Source organism: Stegostoma tigrinum, chromosome 17, assembly GCF_030684315.1.
Source record: "Stegostoma tigrinum isolate sSteTig4 chromosome 17, sSteTig4.hap1, whole genome shotgun sequence".
NCBI lineage: Eukaryota > Metazoa > Chordata > Chondrichthyes > Orectolobiformes > Stegostomatidae > Stegostoma > Stegostoma tigrinum.
In genome coordinates, this window is record NC_081370.1 from 32,089,185 (window position 1) to 32,105,699 (window position 16,515).

At 42.1% G+C, this 16,515-nt stretch overlaps 1 protein-coding gene across 2 annotated transcripts in view; it reads left to right on the forward strand.

Moving 5' to 3' along the window:
• The window catches only part of LOC125459325 (ethanolamine kinase 1-like), a 416,823-nt gene that overhangs the window by 74,846 nt on the left and 325,462 nt on the right, over window positions 1-16,515 (forward strand). For both annotated transcript variants that reach the window (XM_048545648.2, XM_048545649.2), the window contains exon 2: window positions 6,752-7,011. In XM_048545648.2, coding sequence (XP_048401605.1) covers window positions 6,752-7,011 — 260 coding nt within the window. The remainder of the gene's footprint in view (window positions 1-6,751; window positions 7,012-16,515) is intronic.

The window sequence follows — 16,515 nt, forward strand, 5'->3', positions numbered from 1 at the left end:
AAATTAGTACTGGGTTTAGAAAGTGTTGTTGAAGGAGCCGTAGTGTATTATTGCACTGCATCTTGTAGATGGTACACACTGCAGTCCCAAATGTCAGTGGTACAAGACTAAATTTTGAGGGTGCCAGTCAAATGGACTCCTTTATCTTGGATGGAATTGATCTTCCTGAGTGTTGTTGGGCCTGCCCTATTCCAGACAAGTGGGAGTACTCCATCACATTCCTGACTTGTAACTTGTAAATGATGGACATCTTTGAGAAATGAGGTGGTGAATTATTAGCCACAGAGCTCGCAACTATTCACCTGCTCTTGTAGTCATTGTATTTATATGGATGGCCCAGTATAGTTTGTGGTCAGTGGTAACCCACAGAACGTTCACAGTTTGGGATTCAGCAATGGCACTGCTGGGGGTTAAAGTTAAGTGGCAAAGGTTGGATTCTTTCTTTCTGGAGACAATTGTTGCTTGGTATTTGTGCCACACAAATGTCAGTTGTCACTGATCAACTGAAGCCTGAATGAACTGTTAGGTTTATTGCATTTTGATACATTCCACTTCAGTATCTTAGAAATCATAAATGGTGCTTAAATTGTGCAATTATCGGCAAATATCCCGCAGCTTTTGACCGATGATGGAACAAATTTCATCATTAAAGAACCTGAAGATTGTTTGGCCTTAAACATTACCCTGAGGAACTCTTGCAATCATACCCTGTGTTGACACAATTGATCTGCATCAGTCACAAATTTTGTGCTGGATATGACTCTAATAATGGTGAGTTTCCCCTGATTCTCATTGACTGCAGTTTTGTTGAGGTCCTTGATGCCACACTTGAATAAACACTGCCTTGATGTCAAGTGTGGTCACTATCAATTACTGTCTTGAGTTCAACTCTTTTCTGTTTGTTTGGACCAAGGCTGTAATGAGGTCAGGAGTAGGGTGGATCTGGTGGCATGCAAACGTGGTCAGGGAGCAAGTTATTATTGCATAAATATCTCTTGATAGCACTGTTAATGACACTGTCCATCACTTTGCTGATAATTGAGAATAGACGATAATTGACCAGGTTGGTTTTTTCATGTTTCTTGTTGACAATCTGGGTAGATGCCAGTGTTGTAGCTGTGCTGGCACTGTTTGGCTCATGACATGGCTAATTTTATAGCGCAGACCTTTAGTACAATAGCTGAAATGTTGTCAGAGTCCATAGCCTTTACAGTATCCTGTGCCTTTAGCTTTGTTTATTGATATTATATGGAGTGAATTGATTGACCGAAGGCTACCATCTGTAATGTTAGCAACTTCAAGAGGAGACTGAGATAGATCATCCACTCATCACTTGTGACTGAAGATAATTAGAAATACTTTAGCATTTTCTGTTACAATAAAGTGTAACATAAGAGGGGATAGAACCTAAACTAGGAGAGCTGTCTCACTGGAGAATATTTCATCATACTTGTGTGTTGTAGGTGGTGGACAAGCTTTGGGAATCAGGAGATGAGGTAGAATATTCAACCTTTGACCTGTTCTTGCAGTTGCAGTATTTGTCCCAATTCAGTTTTTATCAATGGTAGACCATCAAGACTCAGTAATGGTAATGCCAATGGTGTTAAGAAGAATTGGTTAGATACTCCCTTATTGAAGATGGTCATTGCCTGCCACTTGTGTGGCATGAATGTTGCATGGTCTCACACATTATCTGTCCATGCCTGTCTGTTTTTACCAACTTTGCTGTATGTGAAGACAGCAAGAACTGCAGGTGCTGAAGTCAGAGTAAATACAGTGTTGAGCTGGAGGAACACAATAAGTCAGGCAGTGTCAGAAGAGCAGGAAACTTGAACTTTTGGGACTCACCTGCTCCTCTGATTTTGCTCCATGCTGTATGCGAATACCAACTTCAATATCTGAGAAATAGTGATTCGTTTTTGACATAGTGCAATCATCTGGAATCATGTATATTTTTGAACTAATGTTGGAGGGAAGGTCATTGGACCAGCTGAAGACACTTATATCAAGGACACTACCCTGAGAAACTCCTGTAGCAATGTCCTGGGTCTGAAATGATAGGTCTCCAGCAACAACGAGCTAAATGTCTTCCTGTGGAGATCACCTCATAATTGCTGCCTTCAGTTGTCCCTCTACCCCAAATTCCTGCCATTGGTCACCTGGACAGCCTTTATTTACAGCCCAGCTCCTTGGCCAATTGGAAAAAAGAATCATTTCTTAATTGCTCAATTGGATGATGCATAATTATCAGTCAAACAACATTTTATTTGCATCATCAATTATTTTTAGGTAAAGTACAGAAGGTTTCAAACAAAATCAAAAGTATATCTTTAAAATGCATCTGCTCCTTTGTTGTAACTGGCCAATCACAGCTCTAAATAGGAGGTTACGCGTTGATTCTTGGAGACTGAAGACTAATTCTAAATGCTTGGTCACTGCATGCCAGCGGCATCATAAAGATAGTTAGAAGCGTTCCTATCTTTTTTGTTTTGTTAGAAATAGCAACATTTTCGTGCTATGTTTATGGTTTCCATTGTGACCAGAAAAAATCTTTTTCCCTCCAGCTCTGCCCAATTTGGTAATCTGACCTGATGGTGGTGTATGCTACTGCAGTCTTGTGAAGGGATGACTTCTAAACTTAAAGAATGAAAAGGAACCAAAGAATCCACAGGAATGCTAATCAATCACAAAGGGCAGTAAATCTTGCTAACTTTTTCTAAAGTTGGACTTTTCACCAACAGTCAAGAGAGTCAGTGAATAGAACTCTGTCCTGTGTTAAGTGAATAGCAGAGTTTGATTTCTCTCAACAGGGAGGGGTATAAACTGGCAACATAATTATGGGACTCTGCTCACACTGTTCTGAAATATTCCCCATAACTGCAGTAACTTGGCTCATGCATAAGAGCATCAGGAAGACTGGATCATAGATGAATTACACAAGGTTTCAGTTTCCATATCCTCATATTTTAACGCATGCCACATTTGCTAGCTACTCAACTGACATAGGATTCTGTATCAAGTCTGACTAATCTCTGTAAAAATAATGTTAAAACATGCACAAAGGGAACAACATAATTACTCTTTGGCTAACATTTTATTTGGTCTAATACAGAACCATGATGGAAATTTTTGAAACAATACCTTGGTCAGATTTTAAGGCATGAGTGAATTCAGTGTAACTGAATAAAATCATAACAAATAGGAACAGAAGTCAAACTTTTGGCTGCTCAAGCGTAGTGTTCCATTCAATAAGATCATGGCTGATATGATTCTGGCCTTAACTCTACTTTCTTGCATGCCGCAATAACCCTTGATTCCCCTGTAGACCAAAAAATCCCTGTTTAATTTGGCCTCAAGAATAGTAAATGACACAGCCTCCATACTCTCTGGGAAAGAGAACTTCATAGATTAACAACCCTCAGAGAAGAAATTTCCTCTCATCTCGGAATTAAATGGGATCCCTTAATTTTAATCCATACTGTCTATTCTAGATTCCACCATACAGAAACATTCTCTTAGCATCTAGTTTGTTGTCATTCTAATGTGCTTAAATTTCCATAATAACATCTCTCTTTCTTCTGCAATCCTCATAAGACTGCATCTTTAGTAAATGTTATGTGAACTCTTTAATGCAATTATATCTTTCCTTAAGGAGACCAAAACAGTACACAGTACTCTAGGTGTGGTCTCACTAATGATCTGTACAGTCGTAGCAAAATGTCTCTACTTTTTACTCAGTCACCTTGCAATAAAGGCCAACAACCCATTTGCTTTATTTATTACATGCTATAGTTTCATACTGACATTTTGTGATTTGTGTATAAGGACACTCAAATTCATGTGTACAGCAATATTCTGTCGTCTTTCTGCACAGTATTCTGCTTTAGTATTATTCCTGTCAAAATGTTCCACCTCACAGTTTCATACATTTATACTTCATCCATCATTTTTTGCTCACTCTTTTAACCTATATCTATCACTTTGTTGATTCATTGTATTCTTCTCACAATTTGCTCTATTTTGTTTTGTATTATCTGAAAATTTGGATGCAATAATTTCCATCCCTTCATTAAATCATTCATAGAAATCAGAATTATTTGAGACCCTGGCACTGATCCCTGTGACATTCCCACTAATCACGGTTTGAAAACTTGAAAAAGACTCATTTACCCTGATTTTCTGTTTCCTGGTAGTTAATCCTGTTAGATAATACTTTACCTATGGAAGTATGTTTTTCCAATACCATGTATTGCTCTCTTGTGCAGTTTTACGTGGCATCTTATCAAATGCTTTTTGGAATTTCAAATGCACTATATCTAATGGCTCCCCTTTATCTGTCCTGCTTAACACAATTTGAAAGATCACTGATAAATTTGTCAAACACAATTTTTCTTTCATATAGCTATATCCACTCTGCCTGGTTGTGTTTTGATTTTCAAATTTACTTGTTGCTACTTCATTGGTAATGGAATTCACCATATTTTTGATGACAGAAGCTGGGTTAACTGGTTTAGTTTCCTGCTCTCTATCTCTCTTCTTTCTTGGATAGGAGCATGACATTTGAGGTTTACCAATTTTCTGAATTATTTCAAGAATGTAGGGATTTTTGGAATATTATAACTCATGTATCCATTATCTCTGCAACTACTCACTTTAAGATCATAGGATCCAGGTTGTCACATCCAGGGGAACTTGTCAGTATTCACTTTTTTTCCAGGCATCATAATTGTTAACATAGTGACTTATTTGTCCCTTTCTCCTCTTGATTTTAGGTTGATGTTTGAATGCTTTTTGTATCTTCTGCTGTGAGAACAGATACAAGATACTTGAGTGATGTTATGGACGTGTGAATACGCAGTCTTATTGATGGCTTAAATATGAGATTGGAAGCTCATCTTGGGATCAGATGTAACCCAAAGTTGCCAACAGACTGGCTCAATCTCACACTGTTGCCAGGAGAGAGATGGAGCCAGTAGCTGGGAAACAGAGTTTGGAGCATGTGCCAAAGTCAATGGCTTCAATCTTTCCAAAGTTAAGTTGGAAGAAATTTCTGCTCATTGAGTAAAGGATGTCAGAAAATAATTTTGATAACGTAGAGGACAGTAAAGTATTCAAGAAAGGCGATGGTGAGGTAAAGCTGGGTGTCATCACTGTATAAGAAGGGTCAAGGTAAAGGTCAGACAGCAGATTTAATAGTAAGTGAGTGGGAAGAGAACTAATGCAATGTTGTTTTTGTGGCCATGATTAGATAGATTAGAATAGAATCAGGTAATAACACAATCACACGTGTCTTCTCAGCAGTGAGGCAGCATTAAAGGTGGGTGGTGTTGTTAACCAGGATGCATGCTCCAGGCTAGTCAGCAAGAGCACTGAGGGCTGGTGTCACACTGGATGTCAAAACTGCATTGGTACTGTGACAGGAGTAGAGGCATGATTAGAGGCATTTAAAATGGAGTTTCAGGAAAGATGCAAACCAAATTTTGGAGACAAGAACATGCCCAAAAACTTTGATGAGCAGAGATGGGAGAAGGGTGTAGAAATGGGCTGGTGATTGTAGACAATACCATAGTTATGAATTGAAGTAAAATGTGATGACAGCAAATTTGAAGTACATAGGTGAGAGCTGAGCAGAAAGGATCATTTATACTCTCAGCTAACTTAGAGGGCCAGCAAGCAAAGTTGGACACTCGGAAATTTAATGAGTTGTGGGAGCAGGAGTTGAATCTGATGGACAAGATGAGCTTGGAAAGGACATGAATGGAAATAGAAGAGAAACTAGATAAAGATGCAAATTTAAGGTTAAGTTGAGGCATTAAAAGAAGCTTGGTTGAGTGGGTTAATTGAAGGGAGGGCGACAGCAGAGACAGCTGATGATAGTATCTCAGTCTTAATGTCAAAAAAGTCTATGAGCTCCTCACACTTGTTGGAGGTGAGCATGGAGGGGATGGGAGATACAAGTTTATATGTCAGTTTTGTGACAGTCAAAAGAAGTCTGGGGTTGCCTTTGCATTCCGTGATAATCCTATAATAATGACTCATTTTATCAGATGAGAGCTGGACATAATTCTGTTTCAAGAGTTCCAGCTAGACTTGGCTGTTGTTGCTCAAAACAGTCATCCACAAAATCCTTCCCAGTCTACTTCCCTTGCATATAAGGATGTGGAAATGAGGGCTGTACAAGGGAGAATGGCCATCATAAGAAATATAATGGTTTTATTGTGTACAGCCCCATCAAAGGTGGAAGTAAGAGTGCTGTTGAGTGAATGAAAAGCTGTAGAAATGTTATGGTCAGAGATAATGGGAACTGCAGATGCTGGAGAATCCGTGATAACAAAGTGTGGAGCTGGATGAACACAGCAGGCCAAGCAGCATCTTAGGAAGATGCTGCTTGGCCTGCTGTGTTCATCCAGCTCCAGAAATGTTATGGTTTTTTTGAAATATTCTTTTGTGGAGCATGTGCTGGCCAGCATTTATTGCTCATTGCTACTTGCTATTGAGAAGATGGTGATGAGCTTAATGGAGAGCCAAATTTTGGACTGCTGAGATTTTGGCAGTTCAGCTGTCAGTGATTGGTACGTAGCAGGGGAAGTGGTGAATGGTTAATGCAAGTGATTAGAAATGGCCTTATCCCTCCTAGACTGGTGCCTGGTTGACCTTAAGACTTTTATTTTTATTCAAAGTATGAAGTAGACAGACTAGAGAAAGATCTCAATGAGAAAAAAAAACTGATTTCTTTCACTTCTGTTCCCAGACTTTCACTGATGGAATCACAAACAAGCTTCTTGGTTGCCATGTGGATGAAGCCATGGAAGATGTCATTCTTGTAAGGATTTATGGCAATATGACAGAACTTTTTGTGGACCGCAACAATGAAGTTAAAAGTTTCCAGGCTCTTCGTGCTCAGCACTGTGCTCCAGATCTTTACTGTACTTTTCAGAATGGAATGTGCTATGAATTCATCAGAGGTACTGTTTTAAACATGTGGCTGCTCAGGGAACCTTCAATTTTCAGGTAACAATAGTGATATTCTCATTCTCCTTTCTGCAAATAATAATAGTATTTTCTAAAGACTATGTATAAACATAGACTCTCTCAAATGCAGAGGTTAATGTGGCATTATCTAAACTGAACTTTAAAATGGCTTTATTTGAGTTGCCAGGGATAGACACTTGGATGCTTGGCAGAAAAGTTGGATGACCAGTACTTTAGTGTGAATACAGTCAAGGGCGGAGAAAGTGGATGTTCTGGATGAGATTGGCTTGGAGAGGTTTTGTGGAATTGAGCAAGCAAGTGAGAGAGTCAGGGGTTCAAGGGGAGGAGGAAGCTCAGGAGATCCTTGACATTCTGGGCAAGTGGGAAGAGCAAATTCCAAAGAGGCAGCTAATTTGATAGTCTTTCCAAAGCAGGCCATTTGATCATTGCAAATAATTTAGTTCCAATCACATTTACCCTCACCAACTTAAGTCTTTTAATCTCTTCACTTCATCTATCTCTTCAATCTAAAATTAAATCTTCCTGCTAATAAATTATACAGTCTCACATTGAGAGGTATGAGGAGGTTTCTCCCGCTTTGTATTCCAAATCGCATGTTAAATTTTGTGCAAAAGCCCTTAGTTTTTGACCTTTCAATAGATTGAAAGTTTTATCAACCATGTCCCATTCCTTCAAAATTTAACTTATTACATTCAGAAACGAATGGTGAAAAAGGTACTGTGCAGTCTGTAAGTATGTACAGTACATAATTACTGTTAATCATGAAGTATGTGTGCTACAAAAGGTTTTTTGTACCTTATTTAATCAACAATAATTAGTATTTGTCATTGGCTCTCTGCGAGTTCTGATATTTTATGTGTCACTTGGAATCATATGCATGATGTAAAAACCCATCATTGTTTATAACATAGCCAAAACCTTATTGCATAATTTTATGAATTCCCCTCTGTCAGATTATATTTACCTTTTCAAAGGCATGAAAATATTCTATGGCTCTGCTCCAACAAACATAATATTGCTCTGTTGTAGTAAGATATAAACATTAGACAGAATAGTGGAGTATTTTCTAATGTTTCTGTGTGTGTTATTTCAAAATATTCTTTGTTTCAATGCTTAGGCTCAGAGTTTGAAATTCTTTTTCAAATTTCAAGAATGAATGACAATGTATTCTTAAAATAATAAGTTTCTATGATACATTCAACCCATTTAAAGGTAAAACAGAAATATCAGCTTTAGTCACTGGGTGGGGCAGTTTGGTTGATCAGTAAATATTTTTGCTGACCTGGGTTTGAGATTGCATTTTTTAGCAAGCTAACTCTCTGGGGAGAGAAGAGAGAAATTATTCATTTTCTTTTTGCCCAGCATGCCAAAAGGAGTATTTATTGTACTCTTGCTTTAGAGCGTTGATTCTGCAGTTGTTCCAGAGCATTGCACATTGGAAACTATGATCTGATGTTGGGTCACTTTATGAGTGTATACCAGAATTTCTACTGAATTGGATTCTTTTGGTTTACCACCGAAACTGGAATAAAATTTATGATAAACAAAAATATGGTGTTTTGAAAACTGCAAATTTTCATCCGTGTGGTAAATGGCACTCTATCTTTTACACATATGTTTGGCAATAAATGATCAAACCACTGCGCAGATTGCCACATCTTGCTACAGTTTTGCATGGGAGCAGTTGCCAACAAAGGTCTTCGTGCCAACTTTCCACAAATCCTGAATCGTAGACTTATGAAATCAAGTTAAAATGCAGTAGTCTGAAATACAGGGCGGAATCTCATCAGGCGTCAGGGCTCTCATCAGTTAGCTGCAGACGGAAGATCTCCACTGTCTCTTCCAGTGAAGGCCTTCTGCATGACATGCCAATCAGGCGGTAGCAAAGCCACAAATGGGAATAAAGACCCCTGAGGCAGATGTTGCTGGCAACTGTTTCACTGCGTAGTGCGTGGCTGCTGGTGGAACAGCATCTGATGCCTCCCAGGGATGCGGAGGTAGCAAGGCAAAGGTAAGTTATGGAGGATAGGGTTCGCAGGTTGGGTGTCACATGGAGAAGAGTATGGGGGAATTAGAGTACAGGGAAGATATGTGGAGGAGCTAGATGCTCGTGACCAGCCCTTTTCTCTGACATCCAGCCCTTGGATCAGGTTCCAAGTGACCATGGTCAAAGGCTTCCCCCTCCACCCCAGGCCGAGCAGCAATCAGGAATGCTACATGGCAACAGTCCCATCCTCTGATGGGTAATGCTAGCAGTGGCATGCTTATATGACCCTTAATTGTCTCCATTGGTTGCAGAGTAGGAAGGTCAATAATTGGGCCTTCCTGTCCAGACCCTAAATCAGCTGTTGCTTATTGGTACACCACCTTGCCTACTAATCACGTGTTCTTCCCACCTCCTAGCTTGCTGCCTTTGGGAATGGAAGGCACTGCTTGCTGTCACAAAATGATTTGGATTTTCAATGAAACTTGAACACAAATGCCGATTTAAATTCAAAATTAAGATTCCTTGCCTTCAAATTACCATTTTTCTTCACTTTTATGTGACGTCAGAGCCAAGATCTGTTGGCTGAATTGATTTCCTATTAGTACCTCTGGGCCTTTCCTGTAAGCAAGTGACCAATGAGCATGCACCTGCACTGCTGACAGTGTTCACATTTCTCAAACCGCTAATAAGCCACTTAGTAAATGGAAAAGACAAGAAGGAAGTAAATCCAGCTGTGTTTAGGAGAGCAACTCATAGCGTTTTGTCAACAGCTGAACAAAATGTTGGCAAACCTAAATTGTCAGATCCCTGAACACAGGTTGTTTCTTTTCACTCTCTACTTTGTTATTTTCCTATCAGTAACAGAAGCCAAGACTTTTGAGCATTTGCTACACAGAGAGCCATCGTGAACAATTCAATGAGAATCCATTGCAGTCATGTTGTCGTTCCAAAAAGAGACAGATTTATTGAATTCAGCTTCAAGTCTTACCACACCAGGGCTTGAATTTATAATCTCTGCAGTTCTAGCCCAATACTTCCTGGACTACTGAACACATGTTGGAATTATTGTATGCTGACATGTCACATTTCAGAATGAATTGAATTGACACTGGGTTAAATGAAATTGGATGCTACTGAATCCAAAACGCCATCCAACGGATAAATTGAAACGTGACATGACGTGTGTTGCTCAATAAATATCAAACTTTACTTGCTGTGACAGTGTGTTTCATGGATATCTGGTTGAACATCACATCTAGGTATCATTCTGAACAGCAATATGACTGGATTGGTACAAAGGATCTTAGCACCATGTTTGATTTTTTTCTTCTCTTGATTGCTAGGACCTAGGCTACACTGCGCCCTCCCTCTCTTGTGCATTGCATGATACAGTTACCTGTATACCATTTCAGTCAGTTTTTGAGAGGTTGGGCTGGAGTCTTGCCATTTGCTGATTTTCTAAGAAGTTGCTGAAATGACCCCAGCAAAGCAGTGCATCTTTGAACAGCTGAATTCTCATTTACACCTCTATTCATCTGACGCTATCATGCTCAATGAGTCACCCAGAGAAAAATCCACATCACCAATATCAGGATCCTCGATGTGTAAATATCTAAACAAAAAAAATACAAAAAAAAATGCAGATGCCAGAAATCAGAAACAATAACAGCAATTTCTAGGGAAACTCACCAAGTCTGGTACCATCTGTGGAGAGAAAACAGAGCTAATGTTTTGTGTTTGGTGACCCATCTTCAAAGCACATTCATCTCCTGATTTTCAGTATTTGCAATTCTTTCAGCTTTTCTTTATGACATAATCATCATTGTCACCATCATCACTGAAAAACATATTCAGTGGATAATTGCCTCCTCTCTTCATCTACATCCTCATCTCATGCTAGCCCAGGGACTGAAGAAGAAATTATAAAGGATTGGCTTTGCAGTAAGCAGTTAGGTAACAAGGTAGAGTCGCCAGACTCAAAATATTAACTCCGTTTTGTCCCCACAGATTTTGCCAGACCTGTTGAATTTCTCCTGAAATTTCTGTTTTTGTTTAAGATACAATGTGGAAGTGTTGGTTTTGGACTGGGATGGACAAGGTCAGAAGTCACGTGGCACCACATGATAGCCCAACAGGTTTATTTGAAATCACAAGCATTCATAGTGCTGCCTTTTCACCTGACAAACGGGCATACACTTCAAAAGCTTGTGATTTCAAGTAACCCTATTGGGCTATAACCTGGTGCTGTGTGACTTAGTTTAAGATAGCGATAGCTCTGCAGTTCTTTCACAGCTTGATTCTCCAATGTACCAGACTGAATTCAGGCACTCTTGTACACCAATAACCTGCAGCAGGAACTGACATGCAGGACTCATTGTCACAGTGCCTAAGAACTTAACAATGTGCTTTTTAAGATCTGTAAACTCTTGGTGCTTGCTTCTCTGGAACATTGAGTATAAATACTGGAAAAATATAAATTGTGTTTGATAAATGAAGCATGCAAAGTACATCTCCAAGAAGGCAACAAACAACTGGATTAATACGGGCAACTAGTGTGAGAAGCACCATATAACTTTAAGGGCATTTAAATGGGCATTGGATAAACATATGGATGATAATGGAATAGTGTAGGTTAGATGGGCTTCAGATTGGTTTCGCAGGTTGGTGCAACATCAAGGGCTGACGGGCCTGCACTGCGCTGTAATGTTCTATGCTCTATTTTCTAATTTGAGATGTTACATTCAAATATCCCTCTTGTGAATGTGCAACTTTGAAAAGTGAATTTAAAGATGGTGAGTGTTTTACTTGAAAATAAACCAGCTGATAGAGGTGTGCTGCAGAGTCTTTTTCAATATGTTGCATTTTGCGTCATTCAACACAAGCCCCTCATCTGGGTGCAAAAATGGTTTAACATGTAGTATGAGTAAGTATGGCAGTACGATGATTGCCAAACAATTTCACAGCTGGAGTGAGCTCTATTCCAAGATAATAAAATGTGAGGCTGGATGAACACAGCAGGCCAAGCAGCATCTCAGGAGCACAAAAGCTGACGTTTCGGGCCTAGACCCTTCTGATGAAGGGTCTAGGCCCGAAACGTCAGCTTTTGTGCTCCTGAGATGCTGCTTGGCCTGCTGTGTTCATCCAGCCTCACATTTTATTATCTTGGAATTCTCCAGCATCTGCAGTTCCCATTATCTCTGAGCTCTATTCCATCTCTGTTGTTTCTCAGCTTAGTGATTGGCTCCTTCAGTAGCCAACTGGACTCCCACCTTATATGTAAGATTGTGTTGGACTTGCTCCTCACGTGCAGTGTGAAGTGACGGCGTGTTTGCCATGTACCACCTCCTTCTGGAGTGATAGGGCTAAAGCCTCTTGCTGCTTTTAGAATGAGCCCTTTGTGAATCAGACCAACAGAGATCCCACACCATAACTTCACTTGCAGATCGGCAAAAATCTTGGAGGAACACTTCAAAACCTACCGTTTCTCAGGACTTTTAATGTTAATCTTCCACTGACATTAAAAGAAGAGGTCAGGACATGCCCAATGGAAATTTTAAGGTGACTAACCTGTAATTGTTGTGACTTGCAAATAAAGATGTCGGAATAATTCAAGACTATGTATATTTTTTGGGTGAACAGATATTCAACATATACTTAATCAAACAGAAGAGTGAAAAGTAGCTTCAGGCTCTGTTCTGAAGTTACTGCTTTTTCAGGACATTATTAAGAAACGAGTATCCACTCCATAGCTAACACCTGAAGAAGCAGCATAACAGGATAAAATCTTTTGTTCTCCTTGTTCCATGTGGTTAATTTCAAGTCTTGTGAATTAAAGATAGTTCTACATAGGCAAGGAAGGAGGCTTTGGAAAATGAGGAGCTTCCAGCAGCTGGAAGCAAAGGTGGATAGTAAAAAAGTATGAAAGGTGGAAATATCTATAAAACTGAAAGGGACCATTGGAATTCAGTCTGAACACGGGAATTGGAGATAATGGGAACTGCAGATGCCAGAGAATCCGAGATAACAAAGTGTGGAGCTGGATGAACACAGCAGGCCAAGCAGCATCTCAGGAGCACAAAAGCTGACTTTTCGGGCCGAGACCCTTCATAGAAAAGGGGGATGGGGGGAGGGTTCTGAAATAAACAGGGAGAGAGGGGGAGGTGGATCGAAGGTGGATAGAGGAGAAGATAGGTGGAGCGGAGACAGACAAGTTAAAGGGGCGGGGATGGAGCCTGTAGATGTGAGTATAGGTGGGGAGGTAGGGAGGGGATAGGTCAGTCCGGGCAGGACTGACAGGTGAAGGGGGCGGGATGAGATTAGGAGGTAGAGAATGGAGGTGCGGCCAGAGGTGGGAGGAGGGGGTAGGTGAGAGGAAGAACAGGTTAGGGAGGCGGGGACGAGCTGGGCTGGTTTTAAAATGCAGTGGGGGGAGGGGAGATTTTGAAGCTTGTGAAATCCACATTGCTGCCATTGGGCTGCAGGGTTCCCAAGCAGAATATGAGTCGCTGTTCCTGCACCCTTCGGATGGCATCATTATGGTACTGCAGGAGGCCCAGGATGGACATGTCGTCCAAGGAATGAGAGGGGGAGTTGAAATGGTTCACAACTGGGAGGTGCAGTTGTTTGTTGCAAACCAAGCGTAGGTGTTCTGCAAAGTGGTCCCCAAGCCTCCGCTTGGTCTCCCCAATGTAGAGGAAGCCACAACGGGTACAGCGGATGCAGTATACCACATTGGCAGATGTGCAGGTGAACATCTGCTTGATGTGGAAAGTCATCTTGGGGCCTGGGATGAGGGTGAAGGAGGAGGTGTGGGGGTAAGTGTAGCACTTCCTGTGGTGCAACACATCCCTCCCCTTCCTGGATACCTCTGTCTCCATCTCAGGCAACCAACTAGCAACAGATATCCATTTCGAGCCCACCAACTCTCACAGCTAGCTGGAATACACCTCCTCCCAGCGACCTTCCTGCAAAAATTCCATCCCCTATTCCCAATTGCTTTGCCTCTGCCACATCTGCTCCCAGGATGAGGCATTCCACTCCCATACACCCCAGATGTCCTTGTTCTTCAAGGACCGCAACATGCCCCCCGCAGTGGCGGAGAATGCCCTTGACCATGTCTCCCACATTTCCCACAACTCATCCCTCACACCCTGTGCCCACAATAACCGCCAAAAGAGAATCTCCCTAGTCCTCACACACCACCCCACCAACCTCCGGATACAATGCATCATCCTCCCACACTTCCGCCATCTACAATCCAACCCCACCACCCAAGACATTTTTCCATCCCCACCCTTGTCTGCCTGCCGGAAAGACCACTCTCTCCGGGATTCCCTTGTCTGCTCCAGATTCCCATCCAACGCCACTACACTCGACACTTTCCCCTGCAACCGCAGGATGTGCTACACCTACCCCCCCACCACCTCCTCCCTCACCCCCGTCCCAGACCCCAAGAAGACTTCCCACATCAAGCAGATGTTCACCTGCACATCTGCCAATGTGGTATATTGCATCCGCTGTACCCGTTGTGGCTTCCTCTACACCGGGGAAACCAAGCAGAGGCTAGGGGACTGCTTTGCAGAACACATACACTTGGTTCACAAAAAACAACTGCACCTCCCAGTTGGGAACCATTTTAACTCCCCCTCCCATTCCTTAGATGACATGCCCATCATGGGCCTCCTGCAGTGCCACAATGATGCCACCCGTAGGTTGCAGGAACAGCGACTCATATTCCGCTTGGGGACCCTGCAGTCCAATGGCATCACTGTGGATTTCACAAGCTTCAAAATCTCCCCTCCCCCCACTGCATCCCAAAACTAGCCCAGATCGTTCTCGCCTCCCTAACCTGTTCTACCTCTCACCTATCCCCTCCTCCCACCTCTGGCCGCACCTCCATTCCCTACCTCCTAACCTCATCCTGCCCCCTTCACCTGTCAGTCCTCCCTGGACTGACCTATCTCCTCCCTACCTCCCCACCTACACTCACCTGTACTGGCTCCATCCCCGCCCCTTTAACTTGTCTATCTCCTCTCCACCTATCTTCCCCTCTATCCACCTTCGATCTGCTTCCCCCTCTCTCCCTGTTTATTTCAGAACCCTCTCCCCATCCCACTCTTCTATGAAGAGTCTTGGCCCAAAATGTCAGCTTTTGTGCTCCTGAGATGCTGCTTGGCCTACTGTGTTCATCCAGCTTCACACTTTGTTATCTCAACATGGGAATCATGCAGGTACCTATTAACTTCAGCTCACTGCCGACTGTGAGAGGCTCCTTGTTGATTAGTACCAAGCAGCGTCTCAGGATTTTATCCTTGGGCACCGATTGCACATACCCCACATTGATATCCAACACTTGCTGCTGCCCTCAACGGCCATGGCACCTCTCTGATACACTTATAAACTGCTTAGGAAGCACAGACTTGCACTGTGTGGCGCACCATCAACTTGCATTGGAAGTCTACTTGTGGAACACACTGTACCCAGCTCAGGAATTAGACCAAGCTGCATCTCAGGACTGCTCATTTGCTCTCTCTGTGTTTGCTAACTTTGTGCCACCTGTATGCTTACAGTATTCATGTCTCATCTTGCTATACCATGCTTGTTACAGCATTGGTACTTCAGTCAGAGCAAAGGCTGTCAGAGCTGTCATATCGATGAGCTGTTTTGCACAGACGCACAGATAGACTGCTTGTCAATAGGAATCTTCCTGGTGAGGGGGAGCAGCTTGATGTACAGCACATTGTGATATCAGTTTGACATGTACAGTATGTATTAGCCGACTGCATGTGTTCAGCCAAATGGCCGTGACAGAAACTGAGTGGGGGCTAGACCCCAGTCCTGTCAAGGGTGTGTCTACTGCCAGTCAGGAGATGCACAGCCTGCAAACAATTCAGGGGTGTGGGCACTGTCAGTTTTTAACTTGGCACATTCACCCTCAGGGCAATTGTCCATCTACACTGACAATGAGGGGGTTCAAGAAAGCAGAAACATTTATGAAAATGGGAACAAGGACAGTGACAGCTGTTCAAGGTGCATGGGAGTATGTGAAGCGGTATGGAGTGGGTAGGCTACAGGAGGGGGAGATGTGGCCTTCACAAGAGGAGCTTAGATCATCAGGGTAGGCTTCGTTGATGTCAGGATTCAGGGAATCGAGACAACAGTAGGAGACAAAGTTCAATGTGGTGCATCTTCGCTTGCGGGATCTGGTGAATCTGAACAATTGTGATAGATGCTGGGGGACTGAGGAAACGGGAACAGTTGTGAGCTGCAGGAAGCTCTTCTTGTGGATGTCAGAACTTTGTTGCAATAGGCCCCACAAGGCAAACAGGACTTCACTGACACCCAGTTCTAGTAAATGCTAGCTGGATACAGAAGAACACCATTAACTCTCCAAGTCAAAAAGGCAGTATATGGTCTGCATTGTGGCCGTGAATTGTATTCACTTCCTTTGTGTTCCCTTTTGCTGGCTGTGAATAAAGTTTACATTTGAAATTGTTCATTTGCTTGCCTGTACATGATATTCCCTTCCTGAACAA